We start from the raw sequence: 12580 nt of genomic DNA, 5'->3' as shown, positions 1-12580 counted from the left end.
GGAGAAATGTAAAATATCCTCATACAATCCCTCAGATAGTAAGGACTTTTAGCATCATCTAATCTTGGTTTTTCCTTTTGTTTGTAAAGATCACAGCTAAATCTCCTGAATAAAATGGTATGAAATTTTCTTTCAGAGACACCCTGAAGCTGCCTACTGTAAATTCTTCTCATATTCCTTTCCAGAAATGTTATGTCTCTTTTTTCTTTTGGCTGTTTTCTAAAGATTCTATGAATAAATAAATATTTATAGTGGTGCATATGTATATGTATTATAATTTTATAAATCCTGGAGTTATTGCTTTAGAGATTAACTAATGGCAGGGTGGATATGTTCATGACAGATCTATTTTCTCATCACAGAAGAAATCACCTGCCTCATAGAGATAGAACTTTCTGAGAACTTTCTATTGTTCTCCAGATCTCTCATTCAGTAGTTCCACAGTCCATAACTGTTCTGTCCATTGTTTACATACAAGCATAAAGGTCCACTGGAAAACCTACAATTACCTAACACGTTTTCTTTTGGAGGGGATTATTGATTCTTGTTCATTTACTAGAGGCATCTGGGACTAAGTACATCCAGGATTTTTCTGATCTCTTCCACCCACAGAGAAGCTTCCAAGAGATATGAGCCATGAGACTGAGTATTTCTCATTTATAAATCTCTTGTCCTCACACAATGGCTCTCAATCTCTTTTGATCAATTCTTTAACTCTCTATCTGGAATCTAAGAAGATATGCATTAGAATTTTAAAGTATTGTCATTTAATCTAAATATCTATATTTGTCACAATATATAGATTTCTTTACTAAAACATGTCTTTGGCCTCCTATATGTTATTCACTTTTATGGATATCATAACTTTAGAAAATAATTCTCTTCATATTGAATATAAAGCTTTACCTATTCTAATAACATACTTTAAAATCTTGGTAATATGTTCAGTTTAAAAATATTGACCTAATTTTACCCATATCCACATGGTTATTTGCTTATAAAATATTATCAGTAGTTTATTGGCTTTAATTCTAGAGCCTGCTTAGATATATGTGCAACATGCTATGGTTTTATAAATGTCATCTGCTTTTTTCTTAAATGGGGATTTCTCTGGTGGTCCAGTGGTTAAGACTGCATGCTTCCAAAGCAGGAGGCATGGTTTGATCCCTGGTTGGGGATCTAATTCCACAGATGCTGTGAGCTGCTGCCAAAAAAATTAATTCTTTTAACAGAGATTAAATCCTAGAAATCATTTTAAGAAAGATAAATAATTCTATTTGGATATATTAAATTGAATAAATTAGTAAAGAAAAGCAACTATATTGGAGAAGAAAATAAATGATCTAGTTAGGAGGCATGATAAGGTTAACAGGTGGCATTTAAGTAAACTTTCTATATCTCTGTTCATAAGATAAAATTTTATTGGCATTAATAATTAAAACTGGTTATATTCAAATCAAATTACTTCACTGATTGATTAGGACAGGTAAATGCATACTAAGCACTAAGATTACCCAAATCATTTAAAATCTTATAATTTTAATTATACAATAAAATTTTAAAAGCTATTGAAAATGATATCCTCATGCCCACACTGGGATAGAACTTTAATACTTTCCATGTATTCTTTTTGTATATAGTAGAGTAATTTAAAAAATAAGACAAATCTATAAGAAGATGCACTGTAAAGAATACAGAAAAGACATACCAGGTGAATTTTAGCCAACAAAGAAGACCGGCATGATCTTACTAGTATCAAACAGGGTAGCCTTTAAGGGATGAACTATTACTAGGTATAAGGGGAGACATTGCATAATGTAAACTATTTAGTTAACTTGAAAGCTATAATAATCTTTAATTATGATGCTTTCTACCAAATGACTTTAAAATATGAAGCAAAACCTAACATATAAAAAAGGAAATAGGCAAATTCACAGCCAGAATTGAACGGATAACTGGTAGAAAAGATATACAAACATAAATTAATAAGGATATAGAAAATATAAAGAGCACAGCAAAAATTACAAAATTAATATAGTGAAAACACTGAAGGCATGAAGACATACAAAATTTTTTAGGCACACACAGGACATTAATAAAACATTGGCATATATTGAATAATAAATTAATACATTTCAGAAGTTTAAAAGCATAAGAGCATTTTGTCTAGAAAAAAATCAAACGAGGCCAGAAATGAGTAACAAGTGAACAAAAGATTAGTGCTCTTAATGTGTAAAAATTTCTAATATGGAAAATGGATATAATATAATTTAAAATAAATCCACATACACAATGGAGTATTACTCAGCCATTAAAAAGAATACATTTGAATTATTCTAATGAGGTGTATGAAACTGGAGCCTATTATACAGAGTGAAGTGAGCCAGAAAGAGAAACACCAATACAGTATACTAACGCATATATATGGAATTTAGAAAGATGGTAAGGATAACCCTGTATGTGAGACAGCAAAAGAGACACAGATGTATAGGACAGTCTTTTGGACTCTGTGGGAGAGGGAGGGGGGGATGATTTGGGAGAATGGCATTAAAACATGTATAATATCATATAAGAAACAAATTGCCAGTCCAGGTTCGATGCAGGATACAGGAAACTTGGGGCTGGTGCCCTGGCATGACCCAGAGGGATGCTATGGGGAGGGAGGTGGGAAGGGGGTTCAGGATGGGGAATACGTGTACACCTGTGGCGGATACATGTTGATGTATGGCAAAACCAATACAATATTGTAAAGTAAATAATAATAATAATAAAAATAAAATAATATAAACTCATGTATGTTAACAAGCACTTTAAAATTATCAGTATTGTGCCAACTTTGTTTCGTCTATTTAGTCAACAAAACTTTCCTGCCTAACTTCTCCTTTTCCCTCTGCACAGGTTTGCCATGGCAAGTTCTGAAATTGCACTTATCAACCTAGAGGCACAGAGGAACATGCACAAGGTGGAAAGCAGGGACTCAGCTCAGCCAAATCGCCACTGCAAGGTCTCAGACGGGAGCAGGCTGAAGCTCAGGAAACACAGAATCTTTACATGTAAATCAAGTGTCACTCGACAGTGGGCATTTTATTTACTAATGTGAAAATACTTTATTACTAAAAGTGGACACATTTACCATTTGTAAATGACCAAAAAGGTTATAGCACACTCTGAAGTTTTAAACCAGGACCAAGGAAAGAACTGCTACATGGTACAGGCAAGATGAATAAAGGAATAAAAATATTGTTGTGTTTTAACCACACTCCATGAGTAGTCTCATCATTAACATATCAGTGGGTAAACATGGGCTGAGTTATGCTGGGTGCCAGGTACTCTGCCAAGTATGTTACATGTGGTAACTCACATATCACCTACCACCCTAGGAACCTGAAACTGTCATTCCACTCACTATTGATTTGAAAACTACCTTCTAGAAGTTCAACAACTTGCCCAAGGAATTAGAATCTAAGTTGATCTGAATCTGGAGTCTATGATCTTATCTAATATGAAATACTCTCCTTGGGATCATAGGAAGTCCAACTTCCTTAGCATAATATATATCACTCCCTTTGTGATATGGTACTTTAAAAAATCTTTCAACTGTATTTCTTGTCATTTTCTATTACACTCACGCTCTGCTAGATATAATAGAATAGTTTAATTCCTTAAAAGATCTGTTTCTCATACTTTCATTAATTAGATCATGAAAGACACATTTGTGAAAGATGAAATTTAAGTTGGATTTTGAAAAGTATATGGTGTTCAGTTCAATTCAGTTCAGTTCAGTCACTCAGTCATGTCTGACTCTTTGCGACCCCATGAATCGCAGCACGCCAGGCCTCCCTGTCCATCACCAACTCCTGGGGTTCACTCACTCACATCCATCAAGTCAGTGATGCCATCCAGCCATCTCATCCTCTGTCGTCCCCTTCTCCTCCTGTCCCCAATCCCTCCCAGCATCAGAGTCTTTTCCAATGAGTCAACTCTTCACATGAGGTGGCCAAAGTACTGGAGTTTTAGCTTTAGCACCATTCCTTCCAAAGAAATCCCAAGGCTGATCTCCTTCAGAATGGACTGGTTGGATCTCTTTGCAGTCCAAGGCACTCTCAAGAGTCTTTTACAACACCACAGTTCAAAAGCATCAATTCTTTGGCACTCAGCTTTCTTCACAGTCCAACTCTCACATCCATACATGACCACAGGAAAAACCATAGCCTTGACGAGACAGACCTTTGTTGGCAAAGTAATGTTTCTTCTTTTCAATATGCTGTCTAGGTTGGTCATAATTTTCTTCCAAGGAGTAAGCGTCTTTTAATTTCATGGCTGCAGTCACCATCTGCAGTGATTTTGGAGCCCCCCAAAATAAAGTCTGACACTGTTTCCACTGTTTCCCCATCTATTTCCCATGAAGTGATGGGACCAGATGCCACGATCTTAGTTTTCTGAATGTTGAGTTTTTAGCCAAATTTTTTACTCTCCTCTTTCACCTTCATCAAAGAGGCTTTTTAGTTCCTCTTCACTTTCTGCCATAAGGGTGGTGTCATCTGCATATCTGAGGTTATTGACATTTCTCCCGGCAATCTTGATTCCAGCTTATGGTTTTCCAGCCCAGCATTTCTCGTGATGTACTCTGCATAGAAGGTAAATAAAGCAGGGTGACAATATACAGCCTTGACATACTCCTTTTCCTATTTGGAACCAGTCTGTTGTTCCATGTCCAGTTCTAACTGTTGCTTCCTGATCTGCATATAGGTTTCTCAAGAGGCAGGTCAGGTGGTCTGGTATTCCCATCTCTTTCAGAATTTTCCACAGTTTATTGTGATCCACACAGTCAAAGGATTTGGCATAGTCAATAAAGCAGAAACAGATGTTTTTCTGGAACTTTCTTGTTTTTTTGATGATCCAGTGGATGTGGCAATTTGATCTCTGGTTCCTCTGCCTTTTCTAAAACCAGCCTGAACATCAGGAAGTTCATGGTTCAATATTGCTGAAGCCTGGCTTGGAGAATTTTGAGCATTACTTTACTAGCATGTGAGATGAGTGCAATTGTGCAGTAGTTTGAGCATTCTTTGGCATTGTCTTTCTTTGGGATTGGAATGAATACTGACCTTTTCCAGTCCTGTGGCCACTGCTGAGTTTTCCAAATTTGCTGGCATATTGAGTGCAGCACTTTCACAGCATCATCTTTCAGGATTTGAAATAGCTCAAATGGAATGCCATCACCTTCACTAGCTTTGTTCATAGTGATGCTTTCTAAGGCCCACTTGATTTCACATTCCAGGATGTCTGGCTCTAGGTCAGTGATCGCACCAATGTGATTATCTGGGTCATAAAGGTCTTTTTTGTACAGTTCTTCTGTGTATTCTTGCCACCTCTTCTTAATATCTTTTGTTTCTGTTAGGTCCATACTATTTCTGTCCTTTATTGAGCCCATCTTTGCATGAAATGTCCCCTTGGTATCTCTAATTTTCTTGAAGAGGTCTCTAGTCTTTCCCATTCTGTTGTTTTCCTCTATTTCTTTGCATTGATCACTGAGGAAGGCTTTCTTATCTCTTCTTGCTATTCTTTGGAACTCTGCATTCAGATGCTTATATCTTTCCTTTTCTCCTTTGCTTTTCACTTCTCTTCTTTTCACAGCTATTTGTAAGGCCTCCTCAGACAGCCATTTTTCTTTTTTGCATTTCTTTTCCATGGGAATGGTCTTAATCCCTGTCTCCTGTACAAGGTCATGAACCTCAGTCCATAGTTCATCAGGCACTCTATGTATCAGATCTAGGCCCTTAAATCTATTTCTCACTTCCACTGTATAATCATAAGGGATTTGATTTAGGTCATACCTGAATGGTCTAGTGGTTTTCCCTACTTTCTTCAATTTCTTGGCAATAAGGAGTTCATGATCTGAGCCACAGTCAGCTCCTGGTCTTGTTTTTGCTGACTGTATAGAGCTTCTCCATCTTTGGCTGCAAAGAATATAATCAGTCTGATTTTGGTGTTGACCATCTGGTGATGTCCATGTGTAGAGTCTTCTCTTGTGTTGTTGGAGGAGGGTGTTTGCTATGACCAGTGCATTTTCTTGGCAAAACTCCATTAGTCTTTGTCCTGCTTCATTTCGTATACCAAGGCCAAATTTGCCCATTACTCCAGGTGTTTCTTGACTTCCTACTTTTGCATTCCAGTCCCCTATAATGAAAACGACATCTTATTTGGGTGTTAGTTTTAAAAGGTCTTGTAGGTCTTCATAAAACCGTTCTACTTCAACCATTCAACCGTATATGGTGTAATTTCCATAAATTTAATGAAAGGAAAAAAATATTCAGAAACAATTGGTGTCTACTGATTGAATATAAGATGAATGTCATGAAAGACAGGAGTAAGAATATGGAGAATCGAATTTTGTGCTATTTAGACTTTTACTTGATGTTAAAAAAGAAACAATATAACAAAGAAATATTAATAACTTCAGATACACAGATGACACAACCCTTATGACAGAAAGCAAAGAACTAAAGAGCCTTTTGATGAAATTGAAAGAGGGGAGTCAAAAAATTGGCTGAAAACTCAACATTTCAGAAAACTAACATCATGGCATCCGGCCCATCACTTCATGGCAGATAGGTGGGGAAACAATGAAAACAGTGACAGACTTTATTTTCTTGGGCTCCAAAATCATTACTGACAGTGGCTGCAATCATGAAATGAAAAGATGCTTGCCCCTTGGAAGAAAAGCTATGACCAACCTAGACAACATTTTAAAAAGCAGAAACATTACTTGCTGACTAATGTCTGTCTAGTCAAGCTCTGGCTTATCCGGTGGTCATGTACAATGTGAGAGTTGGACTGTAAAGAAAGCTGAGTGCAGAAGAATTGATGCTTTTGAACTGTGGTGTTGGGAAAAGTCTTGACAGTCCCTTGGACTGCAAGAAAATCTAACCAGTCAATCCTAAAGGAAATCAGTCCTGAATATTCATTGGAAGGACTGATGCTGAAGTTGAAACTTCCAGTATGGCCACCTGATGTGAAGAACTGACTCTTGGAAAAGACCCTGATGCTGGGAAATATTGAAGGCAGGAGGAGACGGGGACAACAGGGGATGAGATGGTTGGATAGTCAACTCGATGGACATGAGTTTGAACAGACTTCACGTGTTGTAGATGGAAGGGAGGCCTGGCATGCTACAGTCCATGGGCTTGCAAAGAGTCAGACACAACTGAGCGACCAAACTGAGCTGAACTGAACTGAAAAAAGAAACAAAAGGCCCCAAGTGGAGTCAGCTGTTCTCAGACCACTTCAGCAAACCAAGACCAAGTACCTAAGTTAAATACAACCTCTCCAAGCAATGTAGTCTTAATCAGTCTGCAATTTTCTAGTCAGCACCAGTAAGGTAACCTGACACATAGACCCAGACCATTCCTCACACACAGGTGACCTAAGCCTGAAAGAATCCACTCTTTTCCCTTCGGCATATAAATTCCTCCTGTTTTGTACAGCTCTTCTCTACTTGATAAATGGGATGCTGCCCAATTCATGACTCATTCAATGAAACCAAATAGATCTTCAGAATTACTAGGTTGAATTTTTGCATAGACAACTGCAGTATCTGAACTTTATTTTCAAATTATATGCATGTATTATTCTTCACATATATCCACTGTAAAAATAAACTGCACCCAGTGAATCATTTCACACAAAGCAGATGTACACTATGTGTTTTAAAAGCAACTATAAAAAAATGCCAATTCTTCAAGAAGTAATAACAATGCTATGTGTGTAGCATAAATCTTTTCTGATATAAAAACTTTATTTTTAGCCACTTCTAAGAAGAGTTCATGCATGTGCAATACTTTTATTTTATACTCCCCTTTTATACTAGATACTAGACTTTTATACTAGATACTAGACTCTACTTCTTCCCCAACATTTCCTATTACCCAGAAGTCTGTAGATCTATTCTTGGATCTTCATTAATTGTGTGTAAACTTCAAGAACATATTTCCAGATACATGCATGTCTCCATACTATGTTCAAAACTGAGTTTAACTAATAAAAATTTTAATGAATTTCAACAAATAAATCTTTTAAGGTACTATCTGTATAACATTGACAATTTTGCACATGTGTGTTTAGCAGGTGGTGTGCAATTGATTGTCTTTCAGCAGCAACAGAAGCACAGTCTCCATGGCTCTTCTCTCTCCAGGGAATGTCTTCCTCTCTAATATAATGGTAGGAAGTAGCCTGGGAAGAACTCCAGAGGTGTGTGCAGAGGAAGCAAGCTAAGCACCATCCATCTGAAGAGACTTGAACCATGAGATTACAGGAAAAAGGGGGCCAACAAACTGCACACATGGGGTTCCTCCACTGCTTGTCCTAGATCTGTGATCATAAATGACCTTCTCATCAAAATCCCCAAGAATCTCCACAGCTGGATTGTCATTCTTTCTGGAAAGTAGTACTTTGCTGTTTAGGTGGGGGAAGAAAAAGAAAATCCATTTTAAAACTTGAAGAAATCCAGAACTACTTGCCTTTAGCAGTGAACAAAAGCAGTTTTTCATGTATAAACTGACATTGACTCTTAATTATGGAATACTTCCCAGCTTCGTCTCTTTGCAGATATAAGTCCTTTTATCCTCATCTTGATTAAGAACAGAAATGTGAAAGGGAGTGAGACCAGTTTCAGTGTAGTGTCTGGTTGGAAATTGTTGGTTTTTCTTGTAACACAAATACACAAGAAAATATTATTACATTGTAGAGTTACATCAAGCAAAGTGAGGCCACTCACATGCTGTCTTTTCCCCAGGACATGTTGGATCTTTCAAAAGCACAGTTGTTTTACACTTTACTGAATAATAGAGGAAATTTAACCAGGTAAGGTCAATGTCAATTTTGGTGCATCATAACACTCAGGGTTTTAATTATACCACCAAAATGCATGGACAGATAGAAACATGCTAACCAATGTGACCACCAAGATCAGTTTCTTTCTTTTGCTATAATTCTGGAAACAGTTATCATTCTGTATGCAGAACACATGAGAGTTTTGTCTTGGCCAAAATTTAAAATGCAACTGATTATTACTACAGATGCCAAAGAAAATAAGCCACGTATCCTCTCTAAACTGGATGTGCAATAATTGCCTGAGAGGTGCTATAAAGGTGAAGGATTCTTAGAAGTAAGTTTAATTTTCTTGCTAGGATAAAGGGAAATCAGTAATTGTAATTGGATGGCTTTGTTGTTTATTCATTTGTTTTTAAGCAACTTGTTTAAATTCGATCTCCAAGATAAATGATGGTTCCTGTTTGAAGACTTCAAAATTGACCATTCGGAAGTACAAATTTTCATACCTGTGTTTCTTAATCTTTGCAAGTTAATACTAAAGACACTGATAAATCAAAATAACTTACTTGATGGAAGGTCACTGGATTGCATTAGTGGCTGAATTCATGAACTCTTGTAATAAAACTACATTAAAGCATGTGAACCATTCATGTCATATAGGGTAGAAATTGCTTATTGGGGATTGTAAATAGAATTTCCTGGATAGCATATTCCTAAAATAGCAGACCTGTGATTCAAATGGGGAGATTTCAGAAGTTCTCCTCCAAACTTATTAGATCAGTAAATATTTGCTTCACAGAAAAACAATGAATATTAACGATAATTATCTCTAACACTTCAATTTTGAAAATTCTAACAATTCCTATTTTGTTCCATGTTTCGAATTCTATATGCCTTGTTTATCAGCCTCTTGCTCATCAATGTATTTTTCAATATTTTTCTTTTATATCTATCATCTATCCTGTATGAATATGTGTAACAATCATCTTACCTTCCATTTCTTTGGTTTTTCACACTATGCACATTGACGGCCCGTGTATTTTATTTTCAGAGAATTTGAGATACTTCTCACATCTGTTCAGAGTTATGCTCTAATGTATGTTCTCAGTTCAGTTCAGTTCAGTCAATCAGTCATGTCAGATTTTTTTGACACCATGGACTGCAGCACGCCAGGTTTCCCTGTCCATCACCAACTCCCAGAGCTTGCTCAAACTCATGTCCATCGAGTCAGTAATGCCATCCAACCATCTCATCCTCCTTTGTCCCCTTTCCTTATGCCTTCAATCTTTCCCAGCTTCAGGGTCTTTTCCAATGAGTCAGTTCTTCACATCAAGTGGCCAGAGTATTGGAGTTTCAGCTTTAGCATCAGTCCTTCCAATGAATATTCAGGACTGATTTCCTTTAGGATTGACTGATTTGATCTCCTTGCAGTCCAAGGGACTCTCAAGAGTCTTCTCCAACACCACAATTCAAAAGCATTAATTCTTTGGCGCTCAGTAGTCTATATAGTCCAACTCTCACACCCATACATGACTACTGGAAAAACCACAGCTTTGACTAAATGGGCCTTTGTTGGTAAAGTAATGTCTCTGCTTTTTATTATGCTGTCTAGGTTGGTCATAGCTTTTCTTCCAAGGAGTAAGTGTCTTTTAATTGACCATCTGCAGTGATTTTGGAGCCCAGAAAAATAGTCTCTCACTATTTCCATTGTTTCCATATCTATTTGCCATGAAGTGATGGGACTGGATGCCATAATCTTAATTTTACAAATATTAAGTTTTAGCCAACTTTTTCATTCTCCTCTTTCACTTTTTCCCATAAGGGTGGTGTCATCTGCATATCTGAGGTTATTGATATTTCTGCCAGCAATCTTGATTCCAGCTTGTGCTTCACCCAGCCCAGCATTCCACATGATGTACTCTTCATATAATTTAAATAAGCAGGGTGACAATATACAGCCTTGTTCCAAATATACATTTGGAACAGACTGGTTCCAAATCCTTTCCCGATTTGGAACCAGTCTGTTGTTCCATGTCCACTTCTAAATTGCTTCGTGACCTGAAAACAGATTTCTCAGGAGGCAGGTCAGGTGTGCTGGTATTCCCATCTCTTTAAGAATTTTCCACACTTTGTTGTGATCCACACAGCCAAACGCTTTGGCATAGTCAATAAAGCAAAAGTAGATGTTTTCTTGCTTTTCCAGTGATCCAGCGGATGCTGGTAATTTGATCTCTGGTTTCTCTGCCTTTTCTAAATCCAGCTTGTAGATCTATGTCAATTCTATGTTTACATATATCCTTGCAATGAACTTGGTGTTTTCAGACTCTGTGTGTTTCTTTACACAGCAAGACAACTTGTTATACCAATTTTTTTTGTGTGTAATTTTACTCTGTTATTTCTCTATATAAAAAAATCAGTGTCAAAGTGCTCATTTTACTTAGTTTGTTATATTTTTATGATTATGATCTGACTTTCTTTCCCACAGGAACAAAATAAGAATGACCAAGTATGGTGACTCACAATTAAGCAATGAAAGGAACAAATGCTAGCACTCTGGCAGGTTTCATCCTACTGGGCTTTTCTGACCAGCCCCACCTGGAGATGGTTCTCCTTCTTGTCGTCTCTATCATATACATTCTGACACTGATGGGGAACACAGCGATCATACTGGTCTCATACTTTAACCCCAAACTCCACACACCCATGTATTTCTTCCTCTCCAATCTCTCCTTCCTGGACCTCTGTTTCACCACCAGTGTTGTCCCACAAATGCTTTGGAATCTCAAGGGGCCTGACAAGACCATTAGCTACACTGGCTGTGTGATCCAGCTGTATGTTGCTTTGGGGCTGGGCTCCACGGAGTGTGTCCTGCTGACTGTTATGGCCTATGACCGCTTCAATGCCATCTGTCGACCCCTCCACTATGGAGTGATCATGCACCCAAAGCTCCTCCAGCAACTAGCAGCTCTGGCCTGGATCAGTGGCTTTGTGGGGTCCACTGTTCAGACCATCCTTGTTTTCCAATTGCCTCTCTGCAGCCATCACATGGTGGATGACTTCACGTGTGAGGAGCCTGCCCTGATTAAGATTGCCTGTGTGAACACAACCTTCCTGGAAAATGAGCTCTCCATAGCTTCTGTCCTCTATGTGGTGATACCTCTGGGGCTTATTCTGGTCTCCTATGGCTGCATTGTCAGGAGTGTGCTGAAGATAAAATCCACTGAAGGCAGGAGGAAAGCATTTGGGACTTGTGGGTCCCACCTAATTGTTGTGGTTTTGTTTTTTGGGACTCTAGCTTCCATTTACATTCAACCCAAGAGCAAATACACACAGAATTACAGCAAATTCCTCACCCTCTTCTACACTGTAGTGACACCCTCACTTAATCCTTTGATCTACACCTTGAGAAACAAAGAAGCTAAGTGGGCACTAAGAAGGTTGCTGGGAAGAGACCCAAGTTAGGGAGAAATGTGAAATATCCTCACACAATCACTTAGATATTAAGAACTTTAGCATCATCGAATTTTGGGTTTTCCTTTTGTTTGTAAACATCACAGCTAAATCTCCTGAATAAAATGGTATGAAATGTTCTTTCAGTGACACCCTGAAGCTGCCTACTGTAAATTCTCGTATTCTTTTTCCAGAACGTTATGTCTCTTTTTTCTTTTCACTATTTTCTAAAGATTCTATGAATAAATAAATAAATATTGATAGTTGTGCATATGTATACGTATTATAATTTTATAAATCC

At 37.5% G+C, this 12580-nt stretch overlaps 1 protein-coding gene across 1 annotated transcript; it reads left to right on the top strand.

The window, feature by feature from the left end:
- The first annotated feature begins 11358 nt into the window (after positions 1-11358).
- LOC102265793 (olfactory receptor 2G3) lies at positions 11359-12291 on the top strand. The gene has a single exon (XM_005911280.2). It carries the CDS (start codon positions 11359-11361, stop codon positions 12289-12291), a length of 933 nt encoding a protein of 310 aa, XP_005911342.1.
- Positions 12292-12580: the final 289 nt, after the last annotated feature.

This window comes from Bos mutus, chromosome 23 (assembly GCF_027580195.1).
Source record: "Bos mutus isolate GX-2022 chromosome 23, NWIPB_WYAK_1.1, whole genome shotgun sequence".
Classification (NCBI taxonomy): Eukaryota; Metazoa; Chordata; class Mammalia; order Artiodactyla; family Bovidae; genus Bos; species Bos mutus.
This window is presented reverse-complemented; position numbering and strand designations above follow the sequence as displayed.